General features: G+C 37.0%; 1 protein-coding gene across 1 annotated transcript in view; it reads left to right on the forward strand.

The window, feature by feature from the left end:
• LOC129941192 (uncharacterized) overlaps window positions 1-14,955 on the forward strand; it is a 214,381-nt gene that overhangs the window by 158,337 nt on the left and 41,089 nt on the right. The window contains exons 3-4 of the mRNA XM_056049764.1: window positions 6,822-7,061; window positions 13,724-14,007. Of these exons, the coding sequence (XP_055905739.1) occupies window positions 6,822-7,061; window positions 13,724-14,007 (524 nt within the window). The remainder of the gene's footprint in view (window positions 1-6,821; window positions 7,062-13,723; window positions 14,008-14,955) is intronic.

Raw genomic sequence — 14,955 nt, forward strand, 5'->3', positions numbered from 1 at the left:
ATTGGCAGAGGTCTCAGATATTGAAAGTGATAAAGAAGAATTTTTGGTATCGTATTGGGTTCAATCTACCAAACAAAACTTAAACCATAACAAAAAAACTCGAATGAAAGCTTTAGAAAAATAAGTGTATATAACCTCACTATCAAGATCAAATATTGCTCTTTAAACATCTAAGTATGTAGCTTAAGACTAAGAAACTGATATTGACTTGATTCACTGCAATTATTGGAGAGAAACTAACTTTGGTAATTGAGGAAGACTAAACAGACTGAACAAAATTTGAAAACGTAATACTAATTTCAATAGTTCCTAAGTAGTTCATGTAGTTGTTAATCTCCTTTGAGCTCTATTTACTTTTGATAAGGCACCAAAAGCGCTTGCTATTAGTCTTGATATGAAATTCGGTGCGATCAATTAGTCCTAGTAAGAAATTTCTTTAATACATCGAATTCCTTCTGAAGTTGTAAATATCATTTTAGTAAACCAGTATTATTTTTAGATTATCGAAAAAGTTTAAATGCTTAATTTTTTTATTAAACCGACAGGTTTGGAATTTTTTTCCAATAACAACTTTCGGTACAAAACGTTCAATACTTTTAATTAGTTTACTCGATACATTTTTAAAAAAGTGATAATAGATACACATTATGGCATTTCAAACCCTTTAAAGATGTTCCCTTTTCCCAAGAACATCGACTGGAAAAATTGTATTTGAATCCAGAACTCTATTCTTTAAGGCGGTCTTCTACCTTTACGCTCAAATGTCAGGGCTTATTATTCAGGGATGGATTGAAAAACAACTACACCTGATATTTCAATAATTTTTTTTTATTTGATTAGTAAATTCTTGAACTTAAATGAAAAACAAAAAAAACAACGGAGTAGAACGGCTGGCACGATATTACAGCATCAGAACCTTTAAAAAGCAAAAAAATGTTTTTAACTTAAAAACTTTTTTGAATATTTGAAAATTTCACAAAACTACAGCGATTTGAAAAAAAAATCATTTTTTTACCATGTTTTTCAATCTTAAAAAGAATGTAAACATTTGACATCTGGACCTAGTGAGATGTTTTTGTTAATAAGTATCGATTTACAAATTTCGGTTATCTTCTATAATTTTGTCAAAATCGTGCCAACCAGTTTCGATAAAAACTGCTTTTGGTAAAACGCGTTTAAATATAAATGTTACAATTAAATAGGCAGGAGGGGCCGGGTTTGAGGATCCATATCTTGTAAATCGGCATGCTTTGGATCAAATCCTTCAAAGGGCATGTTAAAAGTTATGTCGTCATTAGAAATATGCAAACAAAAATCAATTTTTTCAAATCGTGAAGGTAGGCGGCCCATTAAGCAACTTGCCAAACGACTTCAAAAGGATAGGTACTTAATTTTAAAAATCCATATTATTAGAATTATACAGTTTTTGAATTCATATGCAACAAATACATAGTTTCAAAAATTAACGTTAAAGTATTGAAAAACTTAAATCTTAAGCTAAAAAAAACATTTTACTTATTCTGCGAATTCGTTTCCTTTAATTTAGGTTGAAATTTCGACTTTTCAATCTGCTAAAATAAATCTTTATTCTTCATTATGTTGGTATACAAAAATTTAACTGAACTGGTTGAATATTTCACTTTTGGTGAATATAGTGTATGGGCACCAATTCGACCCCTTAAATTAGATTTCGAAAACATTTTCAAACAGTATCATAAAACAAAACATATATAATTGCATGGAGACGAATGCTAGCATATTTCAATCACAAAAATTCTGAAAAACTTGAACCAATCTTCAGGTTGATTAAACGGAAAGTTTATTTCATTAAAAAAATATAAATAAATTAGGTGGCGCAACAGTCCATGAAGAACCAGGGCCTAGTGACTTACAACTCTCAGCCATTCCTGTGTGAGTACTGTTGTCAGAAATGGAAGGGACCTAAAATTTTAGGCCAAATCCGAACGGCTAATTTGAGAAAGCACTTTTTCATGACAAGAATTACTCTTGGAGGATTTGTCAATACCTCGCAAGAGGCAGTACCTGTGGAAAAAGTTAGGTGGCACAGGCAGGGATTGAACCAAAGACCCCTTGCATGACAGTCCAACGCACTTTTTTTTTTTTCAAATTCATTTTTATTTATTCAATCTTAAACCTATCTTAAAGCTAGACAAAAATTCATAAAACTAGCCTAATTTTCCATAACTTACAACTAACTTAATGGTCCCATACGGACACTCTAAGTTAAACTATAACACTTAAAACTAATGCCTTTCGGCCCTAAGATCTATTTTACTTCATTTAAATTTCATTTCATTTATTTTTGTATTTATTAGAAAATTTGAACAAAAAACTAATATCAATATCCTTTTTTATTTATTTTTACTAACAAACTACTTAAAGTTAGGTCCTTAAATAAAACTTAAAACTAACTTAAACTACCTATTCTACCTATAAACTACTTAAAACTAGAACAACCACAGCAGCAAATCTAACATTTTTTGTTTTTATATTTTATTGTCTTTTTTGTACGTTTTTTAATTTTTTTTTTTTTTTTTTTTTATATTCCTTGTTTTTTTTAATTTTAGTTTATTTATTTTTTTTTTTGTATTTTTTTTCTGTGCCACCATGCCTATTCTACTTAAAACTAAACCCTAAAACTATAAAACAAGTATGTAAGCCGGCCAAGGCTTAAAAACCCCATCCCGACTACCCACTATCAAGTGCCGATTGAAGCCACCAAAACTGGTTCTCCTGCTTCACCCTATCAGTTCGGTCCCGCCTATTGAACACAGCCCTACTGAACCGAAGGAGCTCCGCTCCACCTTGTGCCAAGACGTCCCGATTGTACGGGAGTCGCCTATCTACGGTTCTTCGTCTGACGTGTTAGATTAACGGAACTGCCAATCTATCCTGTATCAGACCGCATTTGTCTAAAAAGAGGAATGCCTCTGGTGGAATGAACCCGCTCAAGCGTGCACTTTCAAAATACTCGTCGTTCGGATAGAACGCCCCGAAAATTAAATTGTTGGTCGAAGACATAGCTCTTGCAATGTGACTTTGAACGAGTTTTATCACGAAATTGTCAATTCTGTTGATTCGAGCCCCGTTGTATAGGACCTCGTTTGAATAGTAATGCACATAAGAAGATTCGGCTGTTCGATATAAGCCAGTACAGCGTCGTAAACACTGCCGCTCGAACACCCGAAACTTCTCCATCTGGGAAGGGGCAACGTTGAACCACACAGGACAACCATAAACGATCATTGGCCGTATGAGGGCCATGTAGCAAATTACCTTCACTCTGGGGTCAAGCCGACTGCTTAAAAACAGCCGTTTCGTCAGAGCGAAGGCTCCTATGGCCCTGGTCAGAGCAGCATTTATATGTCTGTCGAAATATAAATACTGATCTAACCAGATACCGAGGTACTTCACTACACTTTTGCTCGCTAATGGCTGCCCGTGAAGATCAACGATGACCATCTTGCGCCAATTTTTACACGTATCCCTCGTGGCCCTAGCCAACGGAGTCCGGAACAGAATTGTCTCTGACTTCTGGACATTTATTTTCAGTTTCCAGTCGTCGCAATATCGCTGAATCTTGTCGAAATCACGCTGCAAGAGAATTTTAATAACCTCAACCTTTCGGGCCGTTCTGTACGCAATTAGATCATCGGCGTACGCAATTGCCTTTGTAAGACTACCTATCCGATCGCTGGTATAAATGCTGAAGAGAATCGGCGAATTCACCGCTCCCTGTTGAAGACCATTTTCAATTGAGAATGTTGTGGTAGAAGTTACATTGCCACTTTTGACAACAAACTTTCTACCGTTAAGCATATCATAAAGTATATACAACAATGGCTTGCTTATGCCAAGCCTGCTTAGTTTTAGGTAAAGACCCTCTAACCATACGGTGTCAAAGGCCTTTTCCAAATCAACCAGAACAGCACCTGTGCATTGCTGTTTTGATTTATTCCATTGGATATCAGAAACGAGTTTAGACGCAGCATGAATTGTGTCATGACTCGCCTTGAACCCGAACTGTTTATCCGGAATTATTTTCTTGTCCGCAGCCCACTTAGTCAGAGCCCTATTAATGATCTTTTCGAAAACTTTGCTGATGCTCGGAAGAAGACTTAACGACCGAAGATTTGAAGAGTTGGAGGTGTCCTTTCCCTTTTTCGGGAGAGGATGAACCACAGCGGTCTTCCAATGCACTGGATAATATGCATTATTCAGTGCATTATTGAAGAGCGTGGTGTATATGTCAATTGCTTCCATCGGTAAATGTCTTAGTACAACGTTGGATATACCATCGACACCTGCTGACTTTTTGTTTTTTATTGAATTGTAGATGAGCTGAAGCTCAACCTTCGTCACTAACAAGGGACTTGGTCCCGTTTGCTCGGCGATTATGGCATTTGCCAAGGAATCGTCATTGAACCGCATGAAACCGCGGTTCTCAGATCGCCATTGTGTCATATAATTTCGAAGGTAAAAGTGATTAAGTAGGGCCCTGTTTTCCAAGTCGTGGTTGGGGCGAATGCTAACATTCACCTTGTACACTTGCTGGAAAGCAGCTCCCACCGCCTCCACTTTTTCCTTCGGATCTTCAATTATATAAAAGTCATCGTCAAAGATGGCTTCTTCTGGATCTATTTGCGCTGTCATGAGTACGTCTCTGTTTTCTTCGGTTCTTTGGAGTTTCAGACTCGGAAGGTCATTGTCGTTCTTTTTTCTGAATATTTTGTTGATTTTAGGGAACATCCTAGGGTCGCTCGAATTAACTGACCGGATCTTGCGGTCCCAGTACTTGTTAATTGATAGCCTGTAGTTCTCCTTAATCAACAGATTGACATTTTTTATTGACGACTTCAGTGTCCTAACCTCCAAGTCGTGTGGGTCTGAAAGTCGTCTGTACAAGTTTTTGAGTCTTGTCAGTAAGCCACTCTTGTGCTTTCGCAGTGCGTCAATTGTCGCGTTTCTGTAAGCGTCCATTTGGTCCCGTTCTCTGTACTTTGGAATTGTCCGTTCCATCGTTCGTTTTATTGTTTCGTCCATCTGTTGTAAATGTTGGTCAATTTCTGTATTTGTCAGGTTTCTGTTGTTTGGTGGGTCTATGTCACTCGAACGAAGGTCACTCACGCCAAGGTGTTGGTGAAACGAGGCCAACGCATCTTACTGTAATTGTAAGAGTGCGTTGCAACGTATTCCTCCAACTCCACGCGTTCGTTCGGAATCTGCATTACAGCAGCCAGTCCGCAGTGATCACTGTCGTACTCGACTGTCTGTAAGCAGTTTCGCGGGTGATTACCCACTTTGTCTGTAACTGTCAGTCTGGTGTCGTACAGCAAAAGATCCAGAAAGGAGCCGCTTCTTGGATACGATGGCCTTTCAGTAGCCAGCAGGTCGACGCCATATTCAACGCTGTAAAGATTCATCAAATTAAAAAGATGATTACCTCTGGGATTACTATGTTCATTTCCCCAATCTTCATGTTTTGCGTTCAAATCACCGGTCCAACGCACTAACCATCACGCTATGGGTACTACGTTTAATTCAATTCTAAAATTAAAAAACAACTTTTCTTTACTTAGAAATTCGATATCGATTTGCTGACTTATTTTAGTTAACTGATTATAACTGATTTTAATAAGATTCGAATAGAAACCATTGATCAATGAAACTCATAACTCACAGTACACGAATTAGACCTCCAGGATTTTGAGATCTTTAAAAAAACACAAATACTCAAAACCCACGAAGCACGCTTTTTTATTTCTTAGCTTCTGCTAAAAATATTACGCCTTGAGCAATTCTATATGTGCAATATATTACTTACAGGTTCCCCAACATCCATTATATTTAGGACAAACAAAAACCTGGTTTATTTACTTATTCCTATATGCAATTCCTTTTGACAACGTTATGTTTTGTTTTCGAACAAAATGCATGTTTCCAAACAAAAACTCCCGACTACTGCAAAGCAACTCTCTTTAGGTCCAACATTTCCCACAACCTTGCCGACATTTATATATATACTTACAAAAAGATTTAGAATTTTCCATTCAAAATACAGTTATACTTTTACAACACACATATTTATATATATATGTATGTATCAACCTCCGAGTCTATAATCCTCTATGGAAAAATTGTAAAATAAAATGAAAGGAAAGTTTTTAATCCTTTTGTCGGTCGTATTTTTAATACTTTCCTCACAAAAAAGGATTTTTTTTTTGTTTAAAAATAAATTTTACACTCTCGTTCGGTTGGTGGTGATGGCAGTGCTACAAGCAATATCCATTTGCCTTTATGAAGTACCTACTGATAAAGTTTCTACCTCTTAAATAAGCATATCCTTTTCCATCAGCCTCTATGGTCACTTGATTTATATAACTTTCTTTTTCACAAAAATAGCACAATTATTACTTCCATTATGACAATACTTTTTAAAAAATTAAAATAGAAATTAAAAAATATCTCTACGTGAAACATACTTTTAATTGCTGTTTTGAAAAAATTCTATTATTATATTCCTAGAGGCAGCAAGGAGGCTTAGTTATGGAATACAAAAAAAAGTTTGTTCTGAATAAAAAGCCGAATCGAGAACATAAGGTACCATCAAGAAACCTAAATTTCAAATTGAAAAAGCTGACCTCGTTTTCGGTCACGTTTTTGATCTGCACATTGTTGTACCTCTACAATACAAACCTAACATTAATATTTGAAACCCTTTTCTTCAATTTAATTTAGAACTAAGTTTGTAACGTATTTGAGTCAAAGATTTAATTTTGTGTCCTTTTTTTATGATTTAGAAAAGTTAAACGTCCTGTACGAACAGAACTGGACGATGTTGGTGCACGAACAGCTACGACGCTTCGAGGGATCAATTGTGGCAGCAACACGAAATGGCGGAATGGTGGGTGTAGTTTCTCCAGCTTCATCGTCGACGACGGCAGCGGCGGCCGTGACTACCACTGGATTCGAATCGGACAAAGGACGATGGTCTTTCAGTGAAGCCCTACTTTATTCTGTGACTGTGATAACAACAATAGGTAAGTGTATTTATTTGAGCTTTGACGTGGGGTTGCTTCTCTTCTAGTACCTAAAAATATGTTCAACCGAAAAGGTTGATATACCCTTAACACCGTATAAAATACCTTCCCTACATACCTTTCCCATAATTAAAGAACTTGGTGATGGAGCAAGTGGTTCGTTTTATAGACAACTGACAGAAAGAATTCTTTTATTCTTTGTTACAATTTAAATATAAATTAACTTTTGAAGAGGATTTGTTTTAGTCAAAGGAATAAAAAAAAGAATCGTTAGACAATTTGAGGGCTTAATGCACAAGCTCAAGGGAAGAGCGATAAATAACCAGCTTAATTTTATGAATATTTCATTTTAAATGAGTTTTATGTGCGAGACAGTTATTAAAAAATAATGGAGGTGGTAAAAGTGTAAATGTAAGCTGCATTGGATTTCGAGCTTTTACACAACGATGTGGTTTTTAAGTGGAATATCTCTGCAAATTAAAATGCATTACCTGGTTTTACGAATTTTCCCTTAAAAAAATTGTAATCAAAGATAATGTAATAATATATTCAGGGAGGTATGATTCTTAAAAGCTGCACATTTTGGAATAATATTACTCTGAATGCAAATTAATATACATATAACCTGATTTACTAATGTTTATAAATAAATATTCAAAAAAAATAATTGAAAGATGACTTTTATAAGGTTTATACACTTTCAAAAAACCATCTTATTTTATTGGTAACACAGATATTCAAACATGGCAAATTGATTCATTTATCGACATTGAAATATATGAAATTTTTTAATTATTAATAATAGATATAAGTGGTATAAATATTGCTGTACAACTTCGTTGGGCGAAACGTCCTTTTCGGCCTCATGCTTGAAGAAAATTTCGGCAATCCACGCCGCCGAACTGTCACTTTCTAACCGATAAAAATTATTTTTCCTTATTTATTTTTTATTTAGTTTTATTAACATATATTTTTTCAAGTAGAGTAAATAGATCTTATAGACTACCAATTACAACATTACAAATAATAACAATCTTCTCCTTCTTCGTTTTCGGCTACTAGTAGCAACACTTTAACTCCTCCTGGAGCATAGGGCGGCAACCAGTTCCTTCCATAGCTCTCTATTCCTAGCACGATACCTCAGCTGGGACCACGTCTCCAAGTTTTTGGACCGAGCTTCCTTCATGACAGATGATCTCAATGTTTCTCTTGGCCTTCCAGGCCGCCTTCTACATTGAAGATTCCATTAAAGCACAGCTTTGCTATTTTGTCGTCCGACTTCCTCAATGTATGGCCAATCCAGCGCCACTTTCTCTGCGCGATGTCAACATTGTCAACATCCATTTTTGTTTGCCCAGTCCTGAGCCCTAGTTCATCGTTAGATATGGTTTGTGGCCACCGGATGTTCAGGATGTAACGTAGACAGCGGTTGACAAAAGTTTGCAACCTTCTCGAGATGTTCGCAGAGCACCTCCAAGTTTCGCAGGCATATAGCAGCACGGATTTTAAGTTGGACTCAAACAACTTAAACTTGATACGGAGCGTTATTTTCCTGGAGTTCCACACTTTAAAAGCATTCTGAATCGACTACGGGCTTCATTTATTCTATTGGTGACATTCAGGTGCGTTTCACCATCGAGTGAAAAATAGCTTCAAAGATAATTGAGCTGGGTGACCTTTTCTACTGCCACTTCTATCACAATAACATGTTGTTGTTTTCGGCTGGTGTGCATAAACTTAGTTTTACAGGAATTAATCCTTAATCCAGCCACATTTGGCTGCGGTCTGTTTGCCATTTCTGTTTGCCATTAAGCATATGTGCAGTCAGCATAGTCCAAATGGCTTAATGTTTCCTTCAGTCGCCAGTGGATACCCTGTCTCACGTGTTCACCCACCGTAGCAGTCGTAACATCATCAGTAGCAAACAAGAACAGAATCGGTGACAATACATAGCCCTGTCTCACTCCCTGTGCCACTTGAAATGCGTCGGAAAGCTGTCCATTGTGCCAAACGAAACACCTTGCGTTGTCGTACGACTCTTTTACTATCGCAACAATTTTATCAGGAATGCCTCTAGCAACAAGCGATCTCCAGATAACATCACGACTAACTCGATTGAAGGCTTTTTCAAAATCAACGAACATGAGGTAAAGCGGCGATTGGTATTGCGATGATTGTTCAAGAATAATTCGAAAGGTGTCAATGTGGTCGACATATGATCGACCACTGCGAAATACCTCTTGATGCCTCTTGAGCGTAGACTCGATCTTGATTTTATCCTCTCAGGAATGATGGTTGTCATTAACTTTGGAAATACGGTCAGAATGGTGATTCCGCGCCAGTTATTGCAGTTCTTAAGATTTCTTTTAGCTTGACGGTTAACCCGTACTTCCATTCAATGGGAAAGGTTTCGTTTTTTCCTAACAGACTTAACAAGTGACAACAAAATACTGGCAGCAAAGTCGGCGCTTGCTTTGAGGAATTCGGCAGGTATGCCATCCATGCCCAGCTGTTTTGTTGTTTTTTAAAAGATGTATCGCGGTTCTTATTTCCATGCATGTCGGGAGTCAATATTAATACTACTGGTAGATCTACGTAATTCCGGCAGTTGATGATTTGCATTAGCGTTTGCATTTGTATTCTGATCATCGTTCAGCAATGTACAGATGTGCTCCTTCCATCTACGCAATTGATCTTCCATTAACACTTAAAGACTACCGTTCGTGTCACGAACAGGATGGTTGACAATATTTTGTTAACCTACAAGATCCTTAGTGATTTTGTACAGCATACTTGTGTTACCTTTTCTTGCAGCTTAATCAAATACAAATTAAAATTATTAAACTCCATAGCTAAAAAATAAAAACATTAAAATATCTTTACTACAATATTTTAAGAAATCTACATTTTCATTTTTACACACTGAATTTGCCTGTCTAAAACAACGCGAATTTGGCCCATTCATGCCATAATTTACACTGTGTTGAGCAACACGAAAGGTATCAAACACTCTTAAAGTATAGCCCGGACAATTAAAACAAAAATCTTACTTACTTACTTAAGGTGGCTCTACAGTCCTGTATGAACTAAGGCCTCAACCAACAAACTTCTCCTTCTAGCACGATCACTAGCTAGATGTCTCCAGTTTCGCGCTCCAAGTTGGGTGAGGTCACTTTCCACTTTTGCGCGCAACCTAATCCTCGATCTTCCTCTACTGCGCTGTCCTGTGGGTGTGAATTCGATGACTTTCCGGGCCGGAGCATTGGTTTCCATGCGCTCTACGTGACCCAGCTATCTAAGTCGTTATACTTTTACCCTTCTGGCTAAGTTCGTCATTCCATCCTCTCCTCCACTCCCCCTGTATGCATACGGGACTGAGATCACACGAAGAACTTTTCTCTCGAAACAACCCACGGTGCTTTTGTCACAGTCCATGCTTCTGCACCGTATAGTAGGACGGGATGATAAGGGTCTTATATAACGACACTTTGGTCCTTTAAGAGGATTTTTTCAATTGCTTTCTTATCTTAAAGAAACAGCGGTTAACAAGAGTTTTTCTTCGTTTGATCTCAGCGCTGGTGTTGTTTTCTGTTTTTACAGCGGAGTCTAGGTAAACGAAGTACTTGACTACCTTAAAGTTACATCTGTCGGTGGTCACGTTTTGACTAAGACGTCGGTGTTGTAGGTCTTTTCTTGATGACAGCATGTACTTTGTTTTGCCCTCATTAATCGTTAGAGCCATTTTTGCCGACTCTGCCTCAATACTTACAAAAGCCCCATTGACATCGCGCCTAGTTCTTCCGATTATGTTAGTTTCATCAGCATATGCTAGTAATTGGACAGGCTTTTAAAATATAGAGCCTCTAGTGTTGACGTATAAGCTCCGCACTATTCTTTCAAGTACGACGTTAAAGAAATAGCATGACAGCGCATCACCTTAGCCAAAACTTTTGTTGACATCGAAACTTTTAGTTAAGTTGTTTCCAACCTTTATAGAGCAAGTGAATTCTCCATGGGCATCCTACGCAAACGGACGACTTTGACAGGTACATGGCTTCATACAGCTCGTCCCTGTAGATGCTGTTATATGCGGCCTCGAAATCGATAAAAATATGGTGGGTGCCGATTTGGTGTTCTTGGGTTTTTTTCAGGATCTGCCGTAGTGTGAATATTTGATCGACTGTGGACTTTCATGGTCTAGAACCACTCTGAAGGACCTATCAGGCTGTTGACGATGGGCTTAAGGCATTCACATATTACGGCAGAAAAGATTTTGTAAGCGATGTTAAGTAGACTGTTGCCTCTATAGTTGGTTCAGTTCAGAGGGTCTTCTTTTTTCAGGATCGGATCGGGCAAACAAAAATTTGGTCCCATTCCTCGGGCATGCATTCTTCCAACCATATCTTACAGATAAGTTGGTTCATCCTCCTAACCAACTTATCTCCAGCTGCTTTAAAGAGCTTGGCATTTAAGCCATCTGCTCCAGCGGCTTTATTAGACTTCAGCTTAGATATGGCAATCCTTACTTCGTCTAAGTCGGGAGGCCGGGATTGTTGGCTTTCATCGTCTATGTTGAATGGATCATCCTACCTGACAGTGTAATTCACTTCGTCGTCGCCGTTATACAGTCTGCAGAAGTGGTCCTTCCATATCCTCAGCATTGACTGCGGTTCCACCATGATGTTTCCACTTTCGTCTTTGCAGCCTTCTGTTCTAGGTTTATGTACCTGTTCATTTCGTTTCACCTGTTCATAAAACTTTTGAACTTCATTCCTGTTTTAAAACCTCTCAACATCTTCGACCACACGCTTCTCATGATCTTGTTTTTTGCTTCTCAGAAGTCAGTGTTCCTCTGGCCTCTTTTGCTCATAGAGGTCATGAGCCATCTCTCGTCCCTTTATGCAGCGCCGCTTTGCGTGCCTGTTGTTTGGCTGCATTTGCCTGCCGACATTTTAATGTCGTAGCTTGGACACTGCTGGATATGTTTTGTCTAAGAGCTCGAAGAAAATATCTTTGTTGTCGTCATCCTTCTCTTCTGTGGGAGCGGATGGTCATTAGGCTCTCGTTGAGGCACCTATAGCTCAAGACTTGTTACCTTAGTTTGGCTCAAATTACAAAACCGCATCCAAATAAATAAAATGTTGGTTTTATCGGAAGCAGTAAAATAGTAAATATCACAGTTTTTCATCCTCATTTTAACCGGCCCATCCCATCATATTTCCTGGATGTGATGTCTGCTTAGTAGCAGTTAAAGGCCTCAACTAATTCTTCGGCTGCACGTGGTCTGTCAAGGGATCTAATATTCCACGTGCATATCCAAAGTTCGTTAAGGAACACTTAATCTTAAATATATTACCTTCATTGTCTTTAGATAAAAGGTACCATTTTTTTAATTTAAATTTTTCAGAACGCCTTTAGTTAATAAACACTAGCTACTAAAAAATAAGTAACTTAAGAATCTTTATAGTAAATCGCATGTTCTACACGTTCGATTCCAGTCTTGAAATGTATGTCTGCTGACAGAAGTTTTCATTGAAAGCTATAACCAAACTGTCAAACAAATTTCAATGATTGGTTTCAATGACCAAAACCAATGATAGCTAAAAATAACTGGTCCCTTAGTTAAAAATTTTTTTACAACTTGAAAACTTTGTGTACTCAAACTGAATTTTCGTATTTTTTTAATAATTTATCATCGCTTTACAAAGTTTTTACAATTAAGAAAGAAAGCAAAGGTCAAAACACATTAAGAAGACCAGAATGTAAAAATTAAATTAAAGCTCTTTATCACAACATGGAATTACCGTTAATTAAAACAATTCATTTGATTTTATTAACTTTTTTTTAAATTATTTCGAGGGCCTGACACGTATATTTTATTAAATTTTGTCTACACAGGCGAATACCTCATTCATTATTTATCAAGCTTATGATATTTTATAAAAGCAAAATTTCCGTTCGTCATAATATTTACATTCGAGAACATGAACCTCCCCTACTTATAATTTTATCTTTAACCTTATTGTCTTATTTTTCTTGTCTAACTGACATACTTAATGGCAAATACCAAGGTCATTCCATTGAATGCCATTTCATCGAGCGGTTTTATTTTTACGTTCTAAGTAGAATGTCTTCTTCTTCTTTTTTTTTTTTTTTTTGGGGTTGTAAATATTGCCTGAAGCTTTATATCTCAGTTTATTCAAGTGGAAGCAGTACACTTTTTATACACCAACTCTATGTATGAAAATACATTCATTTCCTTGCGGTTACTGCTCCATGCCCCCAGCTATGAATGGATATATAGCCCAGAGTAAGAAGATCATAAAGCAACGTTAAAAGATGCCATTATGCTCCATCACTACGGTAAAATAATAAAAAAGAAACCACCCCAACATCCAACCTTCGGAAAGGTAAAAAATATACAAAACCTCAACCTCTCGTACACAGTATTCTAAACATGAACATAAACGTGAACATTGAAGGCAAAAAGTAAAGGAAATTCAAATGATTTGCCTCCGTTTATTTATTGCAAGGTCCCTTACTCAAAGACCTAAACTCAAACCCTAAACCAACTCAATTCACCCATTCAATTTTTTGTTTGTTTTCTCTTTTCACTTTTCCCTCTTCTCTTTCGTTCTTTTGTTCGTTTGGCATATTTCTAGGCCATGGTAACCTGACACCAAAATCTTCCGCCGGAAAAATCGCCACCATCCTGTATGCCTTAATTGGAGTTCCTTTGATGTTGATGTGTTTATCGAGCCTCGGCGGCCTGTTAGCTGAGGCCCTGCAATGTACATACACGAGGATATGTTGCCGCTTGCAAAAGGTCCGGCAACAACATAAGCAGCACCAACAAAAGAATAGAGGGACCGCAGCTCAGAATGGTTTGAGAAGAAAAAGTTCAGAATCCATGGGCTCGAGTTCCTGTCATGGACAATCGAATGAGGTAAGCCAAATGCTATAAATTATAATTGATTATAATAATGTTGTTGCTGTGGGCTGACTTTGCATTAATTGGAATTTGTTTATTATGTATATTTGAGGCAGTACCTAACTACTGAGGGCTAGGCAGAGGGTAGACTATATATGAGCATTGGGAACAGGGTAAGGATAATATGGCAGGGAGCTTAAGATTCATATTTAGATCGTGTGTGTACAAAGAAAATCCACAAATTAGTTCGTCTAATAGATGAGAAAGTTATAGGTAGCTCTTACTCTTAGGTATATGAAGGTCTAATTTGCTTCAAGCCAAAAGGATGAAATTGGGAATAACAATGCAGGATATATGGCTAATCATGTTGACCATCCCAAGGGATTACTCGTATTAGATATATGTACATTCTCGAATGTTTATAAGAAAAAGGATATTTACTATTATTGAAGGAGAGAAGAGTTATTGACATGTTTTCAAGGACTATACGAGTGTATGAGGTTCAATATATGTACATATATAGATTATTGGTAATATCATGAGTCTTCACGCTGGGAGCCATTTGCTTAGACAACATTTTATGAAGGTACTAGGCAACGTAAGGCCTTGTAACCATGTAATTATCTTGATAACCATGCCGGAAGTTTTAAAGGAAGAGTTTTAATATGCTATATCTATTTAATTTATTATTAAAGAGTCAATAGAATACACATATTTTTAAGAACAACTTAGTGATCTGAATGTATAAGATAGATGGATAGATAAGATTTCTATTGATTATCTTGAATATTTTACATTGTTTACAAAAATCAAAAAAAGCATTAACGTCGAAATCGTTCAAAAATAATATAATTCCATTTTCATTCAAAAAACACGTTCCAAGAATGAAGATGTCTGATGTCTTTAAGAATTGGACAATTTATTTATCCCAAAATACTTAACTTATCACTCGATCTTCCAATA

This window comes from Eupeodes corollae, chromosome 1 (genome assembly GCF_945859685.1).
Source record: "Eupeodes corollae chromosome 1, idEupCoro1.1, whole genome shotgun sequence".
Classification (NCBI taxonomy): Eukaryota; Metazoa; Arthropoda; class Insecta; order Diptera; family Syrphidae; genus Eupeodes; species Eupeodes corollae.